The sequence below is a fragment of the Melanotaenia boesemani genome, chromosome 6, assembly GCF_017639745.1.
Source record: "Melanotaenia boesemani isolate fMelBoe1 chromosome 6, fMelBoe1.pri, whole genome shotgun sequence".
NCBI classification, from domain to species: domain Eukaryota; kingdom Metazoa; phylum Chordata; class Actinopteri; order Atheriniformes; family Melanotaeniidae; genus Melanotaenia; species Melanotaenia boesemani.
In genome coordinates, this window is record NC_055687.1 from 38,874,809 (window position 1) to 38,888,285 (window position 13,477).

Consider the following 13,477-nt stretch of genomic DNA (forward strand, 5'->3'; position numbering starts at 1 on the left):
GCAGCGTTTGGCAGATGTTAAACCACCTTAGCTGCCTCAACAAATACAGACGTTCTGGCCCTTCTTGTACAGTGCAGCAGTGTTTTTAACCCAGTCCAGTTTATTGGCAACATGCACTCCAAGGTATCTGTAATCCTTCACCACTTCCACATTGACACCTGTATTGAAACAGGTGTCGCTGGTGTTCTGGATCTCCTAAAATCCACCATCAGTTCCTGAGTCTTTGTCACATTAGGCTGCAGATGATTCTGCTCACACCATGTGACAAAGAAGTCCACAGCAGCTGGATATTCCACCTCATCTCCCTGATACATCCAGCTACAGCAGAGTCATCAGAACCTTCTGAAGGCAGCAGGTCTCTGCAGGAGCTGTGGTGTGGCGGGGGTTTCAGGCTTGTTCCTGACCAGTTAGAAGGGGGCTGAGCTTCGCTGCAGAGTCCAGTTAAAAACCATGTTCAGCTCGTTGGCCCTGTCCTCATCGCCCTCAGCTCCTCCACTGCTGGATGGCCTGAAACCAGTGATGGTCTTCGTACCGCTCCAAACCTCTCTCATGTTGTTCTGCTGGAGTTTCCCCTCCAGCTTCATCCTGTAATTGTCCTTAGCCTCCCTGATCTTGACTCTCGGTAAGCTCTGGATCGTTCTCACCTCCTCTCTGTCTCCAGCCCTGGAAGCCTCTTCTTGTCGGTGAGGAGGGCTGATGTCGTTTGTCTCCCATGGCTTGTTATTTGGGTAACAATAGACTGTTTGTGTTGTGCCAATGCTATCAGTACAGAAATCTATGTAGTGTGAGATACACTCAGCGAGCTCCAGGTCACTGGCTGCCTCTTCAAAACAGGCACATAGCATGAAGACAGATGGATGAGGTTGTGGTCTGATCTCCCCAGCGGTGGAGGGGGAGGAACTGTAGGCATCCTTAGTGTTTGCATACAGCTGATCTAAAGTTCTCTCCTCTCTGGTGGGACAGTCCACGTACTGCACAACGTTTGACAGTGTAGTGTCCATGGTGACATACTTGAAGTCACAATGAAGATCACAATGGCAGCACTCGGGTGTTGAGTCTGTAACCGGGTGATGGTAGCATGAACTGTGTCACATGCAGCAGTGGGGTTGGCAGAAGGAGGGACACAAACCACCACTAGGACGACACGGAAAAACTCCCTAGGCAGATAATATGGTCTGAGACCACCAGCACACAGTTCAATGTCCGGTCCACAGCTTTGCTCTTTGATGGTTATGTGGGACGTTATGTTGACAAGAACATCAAAGAAACATAATGGAGGTTGTGGTGGATGGTGGTGGATGAGGGAGGATGAAGGAGGATGAAGGTGGATGTGCTAGATGAATGTGGATGCAGTAGATGAAGGTGGATAAGGTGGATGTGATAGACAAAGGTGTATGTGTAGCATGGAGGATGTGGTGGATGAGGGATGATATGGAGAACGAAGGTAGATGCGGTAGATGAAGGTGGGTGTGATAGATTAAGGTGGATGTATGTGTATGTTGTGAAAGAAGATGGATGAAGGTGGATGTTAGATGTGTATCCGCATCTCATCTCTGGAGGCTCCAGCCAGCCTGTGTCTAATATTTACCTACTATAAGCTGTGGTTGTGATTGCTCATCCTGGTTCTCTCTGGTGTCTCAGCTCTTCCAGCAGCTTCCCGGCTATCAGAGCCTCCAGCAGCAGACGGACTGGCTGAAGGAGAGGATCAGCCTTCTTCTGGGAGGAACCCAGGTGGTCCACGTAGAGCGGCTTGGACCGGTCCAACCCTTGACAGAGAACTACAGAACCCTCAGCACCTTCCATAAAAGCCTGATGACCCAACGGCTGCACCTGCACCCAAGAAGTCTGCATGGCCTAACCATGATGCTGGAAAAGTAGCCCCACCGACATACACACACACACACACACTCTGCAGAGTTAAAACTGTTTCTCCCCTGGTGTCTAGATGTTTTAGTCACGTCTGGCTTTGTTTCTCTGTGTCACAGCGACCGCTCCACCCCCAGTCTTCATGAGATGGGATATTTCATCATCCCCACAAACTGTGACCCCCCTAAGCTGCAGTTGTTCCTCCAGAGCCACGCCCCTGAGGCCAGACACCGCAGCCTCCGCAGAAAAAAGTGAGTTTTCAGCCCTACCCACAAGGTCCAGATCATTTTATTGAATGAGCACCAGGTGACACAAGAAGTCATCCCAGCTTTTGAACTGGTTCATACTTTGTCTTTTGTGGAAGGACAGTTGTTGATCTGGTGGAAACCATCACCTGCACCACATATGTTCTAGACCTGGTCCAGCTGAGCTGGCTTATGTGTTGTAGACCAGGTCCAGGTGGTCCAGGTGATCTGGAGCTAACATCTCTCCATGTTTCCAGCATCCTTCTCAGTTTCTTCTGAACCAAATAGCTGCTGAACGGACAGACAGATAACTTAATTCATCCTCAAGGGGAAATTAAGTCTTCCTAGCAGTCTGGTATAGTACACAAAATACACAAAAAGTCCAATAAGATGAAGCAGAAAACTAGAATAAATACACTTAAGGACACTTGTGAGATATGATAATATAAAAGTAACAGTGTAATAATAACAGTATATGATTGTAGCAGCAACGGTATATGATAATAATAACACTAATAATAATAACATAATAGCAAAAGTAATAATAAATAATATTAATAGTAATTATTATAATACTAGTGATAATAATATTAATAAAAATAATGGTATATATATAAATATATATACACACATAATAATATTTTTTTTCCCATATGTACCTATATTTAACATGTGCAGCGTATGCAAGGAAACATAACTGTGTGATGGTGTGTAAAGTGTGACTGCAGCAGGCAGGAAGATTTCCTGCATCGTTCTTAGAGCAGCAGGTGAATGAGTCTGAAGCTGCTCTTGAGCTTGTCCAATGGTGTGTGGAGGGGGTGAGAGGGATCGTCCATGACTGCCAGCAGCTTTGTCAGCAGCCTCTCCTCCACCGCCTCCTCCATGGTGATCAGTTTACATTCAGCAACAGACTGATCCTTCCAGATCAGCTTGTCCAGTCTGCTGGCGTCCTTGACCTCGATGCCTGCACCTCAGGACACCGCAGCAGAGAAGATGCTCGCCACAACAGCTAGATAAAACATCTGCAGCATCTGGTTGCAGACATGAAACGACATGAGCTCCTCAGGAAGTAAAACCGGCTCTGTCCTTCTTGTTTTTTTTTTTTTTGTTTTTTTTTTAACCTGTCCTGTCCAGCATCATAGCAGCAAAATGATAATCTGGTTGCTGTATCATGCTGAACAAATTTGCTCTGCCAAGGGGAGGCCTATGGGTAAGGCTCCTCTTGATAATCTGATTCATTTATTTATTTATTTACTTTGAATCACAGAATCTATGTAATCTTGCTGGACCTGACCGGAGGGGACAGAAAAAGATGGAAAATAGTAAAAAGAGCAAAAGGGAAAGAAGAAAGGAGACAAAAAGATCACAGACAGAAGGAAACGACCCTACAATCCACACCATCACCAGACAACAAACTGTTACACCTGTACATGAACACACCAGAAAGTTTTACAAAAGCAGAAACAAACACACACACAGAAAAAACTAGTTATTAAGAGTTTTCAAATAATAACCAAATCAAAGACATAACAGCGACCAGATACTAACTCACAGGAAAAATAAAATAAATAATTATCGCTTCCTATTAAAACCCACTGGACAACTCAGTGACTGTGTCAGCATACAGAAACAAGGAGTGATCAGTGATAAAGAGTGATGAGTGAGATCATGCAAATGCGACCACGCCTCCACAGAGGCCAGAGGCAGACCAGGGCCTGGGCCGGGCCCTCAGCAGCAGATCCGGAGCACCAACCCAAGCCACCCCATCACAAAGACGACTCCAGCCCCACCAGAAGGGCGGCAGAGGAGAGCCCCAGCAAGAGTCCCCCACGGTCCCGATCAGCAGCTGCCGGCCCCGCCAGGGACCGGCCACCCAGGGCAGCCCAAGCGAAGGGCCCAGGGCCCCAGGAGCCCAGAGGCGGCTGCCCCACCCCCCAAAGGCAGAGGGGCCGCAACATGCCTAGGAGGACCAGGCCCCCCCAGACAGCCACCCGGAACAGGCCAGCACACACCCCAATGTTCCAGCCGCACACCCGGGGAACCAGGGTGCTATCAGCCCACTCCCCACCTACTCCAATCCGCACCCTATATAACCCCACACTCACACCCTCCCCCACGCCGCACCCACAATCACTCACCGCCACACAGTCACGCCACACACAACCCACCCACCATGCCCCGTGGGGGACACACCAGGCGGACCAGAGGACAGCGAGCCCCAAGCACCCCCCCTTGACCCAACACCCACAGAGCCAGCAGCCCACCAGCGCAGCCACCTCGGGACCCGGCCCCAGGGCAACCACCTTCCCCAGCCCAACTTATTGTCCCGTGTTACTTCCAGGTGGTTCTACCCGCACCACTTCACAAAGCGGTCTACTAGGTCCCTGTACTCAGCCTCCCTCCCTCCACACACCCCACAATGGCCGAGTCATCAGAGAGTTTCTATAGATGACGACTCCGTGCAGAACATGAAGTCTGACGTGTATGTGATGAAGAGGAAGGAGGCAGCACAGAACCCTGGGGGTTACTGATGAGTCGACCAGTAACAGCCCCGTAATCTCACAAACTGTGGTCTGCCTGCCAGATAGTCCTGGACCCAAGCAATGAGGGGAGTGCTCACCCGCATGTTCTCCAGGCTGGCCTTCGGCAGTCTGGGCTGAATGGTGTTGAAGGCGCTGGAAAAGTCCAAGAACATGATGCGGATTGAGATGTCGGTCTGTCCAGGGAGGGCTAAGCCTTCTGCAGCAGGTGGATGATTGCACCATCAACTCCAACATGAAGCTGATAGACAAACTGCGATGGACGCACCAGCGGTCTGAGGTGAGCCCGTTTCTCCATGACCATGATGTGAGAGGTCAGTACCACTGGCCTGTAATCCTCCAGCAGGATGTCCTCTTTGGGGCACTGGGACCAGGCAGGATGTTTTCCAGAGCACCTGTGCTCTGTAAGCACTTGTACCTTACAAGTGTAAACACTTGTACTTACAGAAGAATAAGAAATAAAAAGCAAACAACAAGCACAATAAATAAATTAAAAATATAAGAAAAATACTAAATCGAAAGAAAATACCCAGAGCTGGTACAACAGGATGCCTAGGATGGCGCCATCTTGTAAAAAGAGCTGTTTGGATCCTTTAACAAGCAGATGTTAAAATAAAGTTTGTATTTCTAATGTTTATTCCCTCTTCAGTGTTCTGATTGGATCAGGCGTAATAAATCAGGTTTACGTGGAGCTGCTGTCGGTTTAGGTCCGGCCTCCCAGCTCCTACTTCACGTTGATGAACCAGATAAAACCAGAGATATGATGGTTTGAATCCAAGTTGTCATGAAGGTAAACTTGACCTATTAATCCTAAAATGGATTTTTGTACCAGGCTTTAAACATGTTTATTTTTGCTGTGAAGTTGGTCTTTTTAACATGGGAGTCTATGGGGATTTACTCTGTTTTGGAGCCCCTAGTGGATGAAGGGGGACCTGCAGTTTATTTGTACTTCTGCATAGGCTTCACATTTTACAGGCAGAGGTTGCTGCTTGGTCTCCAAAGTGTGCAGACTACGTAGGCTACAGTGTCCTCTGTAGTCTACACACTTTGGAGTTGTGTTTGGGAAACGTTTGTGAAATGGGACAGCCTACCTAGCCAACAAGAAGTTCCCATAGCAACAACACAGGATGTTGAATCACTTAAACATTATTATGACATTATTCATAGGATCAGTGGACGTTAACACTGATCGATGACACCGAGAGTAAAGAAAAAAAAAAGACCTGGTCTGAGGCTCTGTTGTTTTTCCGGTACACACTTCATTAATCCCTTAAAAATCCATGAATATCAAATATTTCAGAATTTTAATGTCACCATTTAACAAACATGTTTTTAATGTAATATATATCATAGGGGTGATTTGAGCCTCACTTCGTCTGGTCCCTCCCCTAGACACCTGTTTGCCATGGGTGACCCTACCAGGGGACAGCTTTGAGGAGATTCTGGTCCACCATCCGGCGGCTCAGGAGATGAAAGCAGTGCTCCGTCAACACTGTGTACAGTGGGGAAGGGGGGCTGCTGACCTCGACTCGGGACGTTGTGAGGCGGTGGAGGGAATACTTCGAAGATCTTCTAAATCCCACCAACACGTCTTCCGATGAGGAAGCAGAGACTGGGGTAGCTGGTGCTGGCTCTCCTATCTCTGGGGCTGAGGTCACTTAGGTGTTTAAAAAGCTCCTCGGTGGCAAGGTCCCGGGGGTGGATGAGGAGAAGGCATTTGACCGCGTTCCCCGGGGACTCCTGTGGGGAGTACTCCGGGAGTATGGAGTGCCGGACCCGCTTGTACGAGCTGTCCGGTCCCTGTACGACCGGTGTCAGAGCTTGGTCTGCATTGCCGGCAGTAAATCAGAATCGTGTCCAGTGCGGGTTGGACTCCGCCAAGGCTGACCTCTGTCACCGATTCTGTTCATAACCTTTATGGACAGAATTTCTAGGCGCAGCCGAGGTGTTGAGGGGATCCGGTTTGGTGGCCTCAGGATTGGGTCTCTGCTCTTTGCGGATGATGTGGTTCTGTTGGCTTCATCGAGCCGTGATCTTCAGCTCTTACTGGAGCGATTTGCAGCCGAGTGTGAAGCGGCTGGGATGAGAATCAGCACCTCCAAGTCCGAGACCATGGTCCTCAGCCTGAAAAGGGTGGAGTGCTTTCTCCGGGTCTGCAATAGGGTCCTGCCCCAAGTGGAGGAGTTCACGTATCTCGGGGTCTTGTTCACAAGTGAGGGAAGGATGGAGCGGGAGATCAACAGGCGGATCGGTGCGGCGTCTGCAGTGATGCGGACTCTGCATCGGTCTGTTGTGGTGAAGAAGGAGCTGAGCCAAAAGGCAAAGCTCTCAATTTACCGGTCGATCTACGTTCCTACCCTCACCTATGGTCACGAGCTGTGGGTAGTGACCGAAAGAACAAGATTGCGAATACAAGCGGCCGAAATGAGTTTTCTCCGCAGGGTGGTCGGGCTCTCCCTTAGTGATAGGGTGAGAAGCTCGGTGATCTGGGAGGGGCTCAGAGTAGAGCTGCTGCTCCTCCACATCGAGAGGAGCCAGATGAGGTGGCTCGGGCATCTGGTTAGGATGCCTCCTGGACGCCTCCCTGGTGAGGTGTTCCGGGCACGTCCCACCGGAAAGAGGCCCCGGGGAAGACCCAGGACACGCTGGATGGACTACATCTCTCGACTGGCCTGGGAACACCTCGGGATCCCTCCGGATGAGCTGGTGAATGTGGCCGGGGAGAGGGAAGTCTGGGTTTCCCTGCTTAGGCAGCTGCCCCCGCGACCCAACTCCGGATAAGCGGCAGAAAATGGATGGATGGATGGAGATATATATATATATATATATATATATATATATAAACATATATTCACGCACCGTGATGACATATGTAGCCGACAAATCCACACTTTGAAGTGTGCAGACCCTGAACTGGGACACACCGATAGATGTACATTACATGCTGCATTTACTGACCATTGGACATCTGATGTTTACTATGGGATTAGATTTGTGCCAAAAGGATTGAGAAAGACTTTCAGAATATGAAACAAAAATTAAGAAATTGAGAGAGAAAAACATTAGTTAAAAAAGTCTTTTCAAAAGTAAAACTTACTATCTGCAATCAAATTCTTAGAACTGTGTAGTCTTTGTCTCCACTAGCCCTGGAGACTCTGTCAGCTAACGCTGTGTACGTTCCGGGTCACTGAACTGTCAATCCAAAAATCACTGACCAATGGGAAATGACTTCTCAGAAGACCCGCCCACCCGAGAGGTTTGTGCCAGAAGTGCAAACAAAAAGTCAGGAAGCGCAAAGGAGAGAGATAAAAAGATCAAATATTTACTGTCACACCAAGAAAAGAAAAAGACTTGCAGATAGTAAGTTTTACTTTTGAAAAGACTTCTTTCTTTTTTCACAGTTTTTTTTTTCTCTCAATTTCTTAATTTTTGTTTGATATTCTGAAAGTCTTTCTCGATTCTTTTGGCACGAATCTAATCCTTTCGTTTACCCGAGAAAAGGTCAGTTAACACTAAATATTTGTAATAATCAGCTCGTTCTGTTGTAACAATGCAGTAAAAATGGGCAGATTTCAGGCAAAGTTGAGAATGGTGATTAATCATGATTAATTTGTAAGCTGTGATTAATCTGATTCCAATTTTAATCATTTGACAGCCCTAAACAAATGTGTTTGCTAGTTTTATTCAAATGAAAAGTAATTTTTCCAGGGTTAACCCTTTTATAGACTATTTGTGAGATATTTTCATTAACAAATATTAACACTATTTGTTAATGAAATAGATTAAAGTGGAAAGTAATGATTAGATCGTGTAGGTGAGTTTTTCTGGTTAGGAAAACGAAACCAGTCTCAGATATTTACTAAGTTTTATGGCTGCTGCTGTAGAAGAATTACCAAGAGTCTGGAATGAGTAAAAGTATAACAAAATTTATTAAAGGAAAATGAACACAGACAAATTACTTGAAAGTAATGAGAGTGGTCGTCCCGACTCGCATGAAGTCAGGAGAGACTTTGGGGAGGCAAGAGGAAAAACAACAGTTCTACATTTCTGTAGAAAGAATCCTCCCTGAAGACCTTGGGTGGACACACAACTCCAAGAGCTGGCGTCAAAACAACCTCACATAGTGTCTCTACCAGAACCAGTCTGAGGGTCTGAGGAAGGACCAGATGAAGGTCATCTTATATGAAGAGAAGAAACCTTAAAAATGAATTAAAGCATGATGAGTAAAAATGTACCATGTAAAAAGTGTAAAATAGTGACAATCAGTGAATAAATGAATGAATATATAATGAAAGAGATGATGGGATAAATGAACCCTTAATGAAGCAATGAGGCATAATAAGTAAAATTTCTTCCACACTGCCACCCCTCTACATCATATCATACTTTCATCTGGTACCAGCTTCTGTCTGAGTGAGAAGGCCCACCTCTTCTACTGGACCTCGTATCTGTCAGAGAGTCGGTACCGGCTTCTCTTTGACCTGTCCTGGTCTGGCTGCCGTGTTGGGCCGAACAAATTTACTCTGCCAAGACGAGCCTTTCAGATACCAGGCTCCACTTCAGTCTTCAATGCAATGATTTATTGTTTTATTTTAGTTTTTATTTCTTAAAAACAACAGTGTTTCTTGCCAGTTTTTCTTATAACCACTGGACTGGACCAGACTGGACTGGACTGGACTGAACCGGACTGAGGAGAGATAGAAAAACCTAAACAGATGTTTTCTGCAGCTTACGCCTGAAACACTCGGATGTGGCTGCAGATCACAGGGTCAGAGTGGGTGGGTGTTTCAGGTCCAATCCATCAGCTGATCTCACACATCAGAACCAGAACTGGTTCCTGGGTCTGGTACCATGCTTCCAGCATCTTCTAATAAATAACCCTCTGTTTGTGTGTGTGTTTGCAGGCTGCAGGTGGAGGAGGACTCGGTGGTGCGTTCTTGTCTCCACAGTCTGTCTCTGAGCAGCCTGTCCAAAGACCCCAGCGTCGGCTCCGCCCACATGATCCAGTGCTGCACCCGGCTGATGGAGCAGCGCCCCCCCCTCCTGCAGGGCCTCCACCTCTGTGTGTCCCACTTCTACTCCGTCATGCAGGACGGGGACCTCTGTGTCCCTTGGGACTGGAAGAGCTGAACTGTGGGGACCTGGTCTACCGGATGTCGGAGGGAGTTCAGACGGGAAGATCTTCATCCTCGCACTGATGAAGATTCAGAAGGAAGGAAACCCACGGCATGATTTATTTTCATTCATCCACTCTTAAAAAACCCAAACTTAATCCCTCTCTTTTTAGCAGCTACAGACCTATTTCACATTTGCCATTTATCTCTACGATTTTAGAAAACAATGTTGCTAAGCAGCTGCTTTAGAGACGCATCATATCCTGGATCAGCCTGGCTTTCGCAGGGCTCACTCCACTGAAACAGCCCTGCTCAGAGTCTCCAATGACATCCTGATGCAGAGCGATGCAGGTCTGTGTTGTTACTGGACCTGACCTCAGCTTTTAGATCGTCATGTCCTTCTGGACAGGCTGAGATGCTGGGTTGGGGTTTCAGGATCTGCTCTTAAATGGTTCTCCTCTCATCTCTCTGGGAGATTAGTTTCTGTGGCTGCAGCAACGTTCAAATCCTCGTCTTCATCTCTTGATTTTGGTGTTCCACAGGGATCTGTTCTGGGTCCTTTATTATTTATTTTATATTTGCTGCCTCTGCAGCACATTATGGGATATTTTAAAGATATTTCTTATCATTGTTATGCTGATGATATTCAGCTTTTTATTTCTTTTAAACCTCAGGATGTTTTTAAGTTTCAGATCTTGCTTTGGTGTTTGGATGCTGTGAGGAGCTGGATAAATGACAACTTTCTTCTACTTAATGATGTAAAAACTGAGGTCCTTGTTTGTGCCCCTGACAGATTTTTCCCTGAGATAGTCGAGAGTCTCGGCCCATTTGCCTCATGCATTAAGCCCTCGGTTAGGAACCTTGGTGTAACCCTTGACCCTGCACTGTGTTTAGATGCTCATATAAAATCACTTGTTCGCTCTTGTTTTTATCATCTCAGAAACGTTGCCAAGCTGAGTCCAGTTGTTTCATGATCTGAGATGGAGATGATCGTCCATGCCTTCATCTCATCCAGACTAGATTATTGTAGTTCCAACATTCCAAGTTGTTCTTAACGCTGCTGCAAGGCTGATAAAAATCCTCCAAATTCACTCATGTTATTACTGATCCAGCTGCACTGGCTTCCCATTTATTACAGAGTGCATTTTAAAATTCTGGTTTTAACTTATCGAGCCCTTCATGACCAAGCACCTGATTATATCAAAGACCTTCTGCAGCCCTACATGCCCAGCAGGTCCCTGAGATCAAGTGATCAAGATCTGCTGGTTGTTAAACCAACACGACTGAAAACCAAGGATGACAGAGCCTTCGCAGCAGAGGCACCTTCCCTTTGGAGCTCCATCCTGTCAGCCTGAGATCTGTGGACTCCATGATCTCTTTTAAAAAGGTGCTGTATAAGTAAACATTTACTTACTTACTAAAACATGCTGTCTAGGCTGTTCTCTAAAATCCGATCATTAGTAAACATGCCGTTTAAACGCGATCTCACAGTTTAAAAAGCCATGTTCCAGGGTTTGAGGGGAGTTTTGTTCCAGTAAGTGAACAGATTTTAGAGTCCGGTTTATTCTGGTGGTCCATTTGTTGGTCTTCCTGAATGTAGTTATGATGGGATGAATGAAGCCGGCCAGAGATTGTCCATCATGTGCTGGTGTGGTGGTGGCTGTTGATAAGGTTGTGGACCAGATAGAAAGCGAGGGGCTAGGGAGTAGTGGGGGGGTGTACTGGCTGCGGTTGTGCAGAGGAAGAATGGGGTGTGATGTAAATGGTCCGTATTTATACAGCACTTTTCTTTACCTGGAACGATACCCAAAGTGCTTTACATCATACATCACATTCACACACTGATGGTGGAAGCTGCCATGCAAGGCGCTCAACCACGACCCATAAGGAGCAAGTAGGGGTTCGGTGTCTTGCCCAAGGACACCTCGACATGAACTCGACTTGGCCGAGGATCGAACCGACAACCCTTGGGTTACGAGACGACCGCTCTACCTTGCTGAGCCATGCCCCCCATGACACTCGGCCATGAAGAGCTGTTTGCAAAGCGCATTTTAGGTTGGATGCTAGTACACGCAGCAAATAGATTTGGGTGCAAATCATCGGATCTAAAAAATGGTTCCAGAACAGGTTAAAATTGTCGATAAAGTCAATATTCAGAATTTTGAGTGTTCAGTCCAAGCAGTGTAAAAGTCCTGAACATGGACTCACCAAGGACCCTGTTTGAATAGGATCCGACCTGCTTTGGTTCTAAAAGAAACTGGGATCATTAATCTGCTGGAGGTGGGCTAAGCTGGTTTTCTCTGAATGTGAACTGATGGTGAATAAATGTGATAATTTAATAAAAATGGATCTTATGTCTTCTTGGTATGTGTGTGCAACCTCCTCTGAGGTTCTGATCCAGAGAAGCTGTCTCATAAAAACACCTGCAAACAGCTCAAAGATGAAAATGATGATTTTTCTACCTTATGTTGAGAACTAACTCATTTGCAATGAGAAGCTGGCCAAGAGGCATCAGAGAAGGTGTTAGAAGGGGGAAGCAGTGACAAAACAGTGTGAGATAACATCCAGGTTTTGGAGGCAGTTCTGTAGATTATATTACAATCTGATAGAGAATGAGTGAACGGAAGGAAGCTGATTCTTGGTTTGATTTAATCAGTGGTTCCCCAACTTTTTCTGCAAGGCCCCCTTTTCATCAGCAACAATGGAAAGCCTCTGATGCCACTACCACGTTCTACCAAATGCTTACTAAAGAACGTTCGAAGAAATGTACCGTGAAATTGTCTGGGTCAGGGCTAGTTAAATCCATATCAGTGGCAGAAGGAGTTAAAGTGTGAGGTGTTTTAAACGAGGAAACGCTGCCAACTACTTCAGGTGAGTTGAGCTTTCAGTGAGACGGATGCTGCTTTAGTAAAACATCTGCTACACACGACAGGCAAGTAGTATATTTCTAAAGTAATCATCAGGTTTTCCTTTGTGTTCAGGATGAGGCGTCCCAAGTGGCTTCATATTGTCAGATACATACAACACACCCTGGTCCTCTGGTCAGGTCAACATACATAATCTTGGTCTCAATGTATAACTAATACCTCACAAAATATAGTCCCAGTGTCAGACACATTGTGGCTGAGCAAACTGAGAAAAACCAAAGGGAAAAATTACATTTTATCCTCACCTAATTGCTTTTTTTAATCACAGTGAAAAACATCATGATAGAAATTATTCTATGCAGAGAAATGTCACTGCATGCATTCAGCAACTCCTTGACCACAACTATACCAAGTTACATGAGAAAAGAATAACTGCCTCACCTGCTGCTCATGCACGGTGATGTGCAGGGACAGAAATATATATCTTTTCCCATCTGAATGATCTGAATTAATGTATAATAAATATTTATTGTGGAAAAGTATAAATGGGGTCTGGCGCCGCCGATGGTGCACACCGATCTTGCAGGTCCCATAGACCCAATATCACATGATGGACATAGGTATGCACTGTCTTTTACAGATGGTTATTCTAGTGCTGTATTTGTGTATTTTTTAAAGAATAAGAGTGACAGTACAAGCCACTGAGAGGTTTATAGCTGATATGACTCCCTACGGTAACATAAAATGCATGAGATCTGACAATGTGACAGAGTACACAGGTGAAGTCTCGAGCACTAATGAGTAGGAGCGGTATTATGCATGAGACATCATCCCCATATTCTCCA

At 46.2% G+C, this 13,477-nt stretch overlaps 1 protein-coding gene across 6 annotated transcripts in view; it reads left to right on the plus strand.

Annotated features, from left to right (window-relative positions):
- tcaim (T cell activation inhibitor, mitochondrial) overlaps positions 1–11,648 on the plus strand; it is a 48,615-nt gene extending 36,967 nt beyond the window's left edge. For 3 of the 6 annotated variants that reach the window (XM_041988174.1, XM_041988172.1, XM_041988175.1), the window contains exons 9-11: positions 1,642–1,874; positions 1,986–2,117; positions 9,556–11,648. In XM_041988174.1, coding sequence (XP_041844108.1) covers positions 1,642–1,874; positions 1,986–2,117; positions 9,556–9,781 — 591 coding nt within the window. In that variant the 3' untranslated portion in view covers positions 9,782–11,648. Of the gene's footprint in view, positions 1–1,641; positions 1,875–1,985; positions 2,640–5,331; positions 5,442–9,555 lie in introns of those variants that run through there. The other 3 variants (XR_006010799.1, XM_041988177.1, XM_041988176.1) reach the window with 3 other exon arrangements.
- The last annotated feature ends 1,829 nt before the right edge of the window (positions 11,649–13,477 follow it).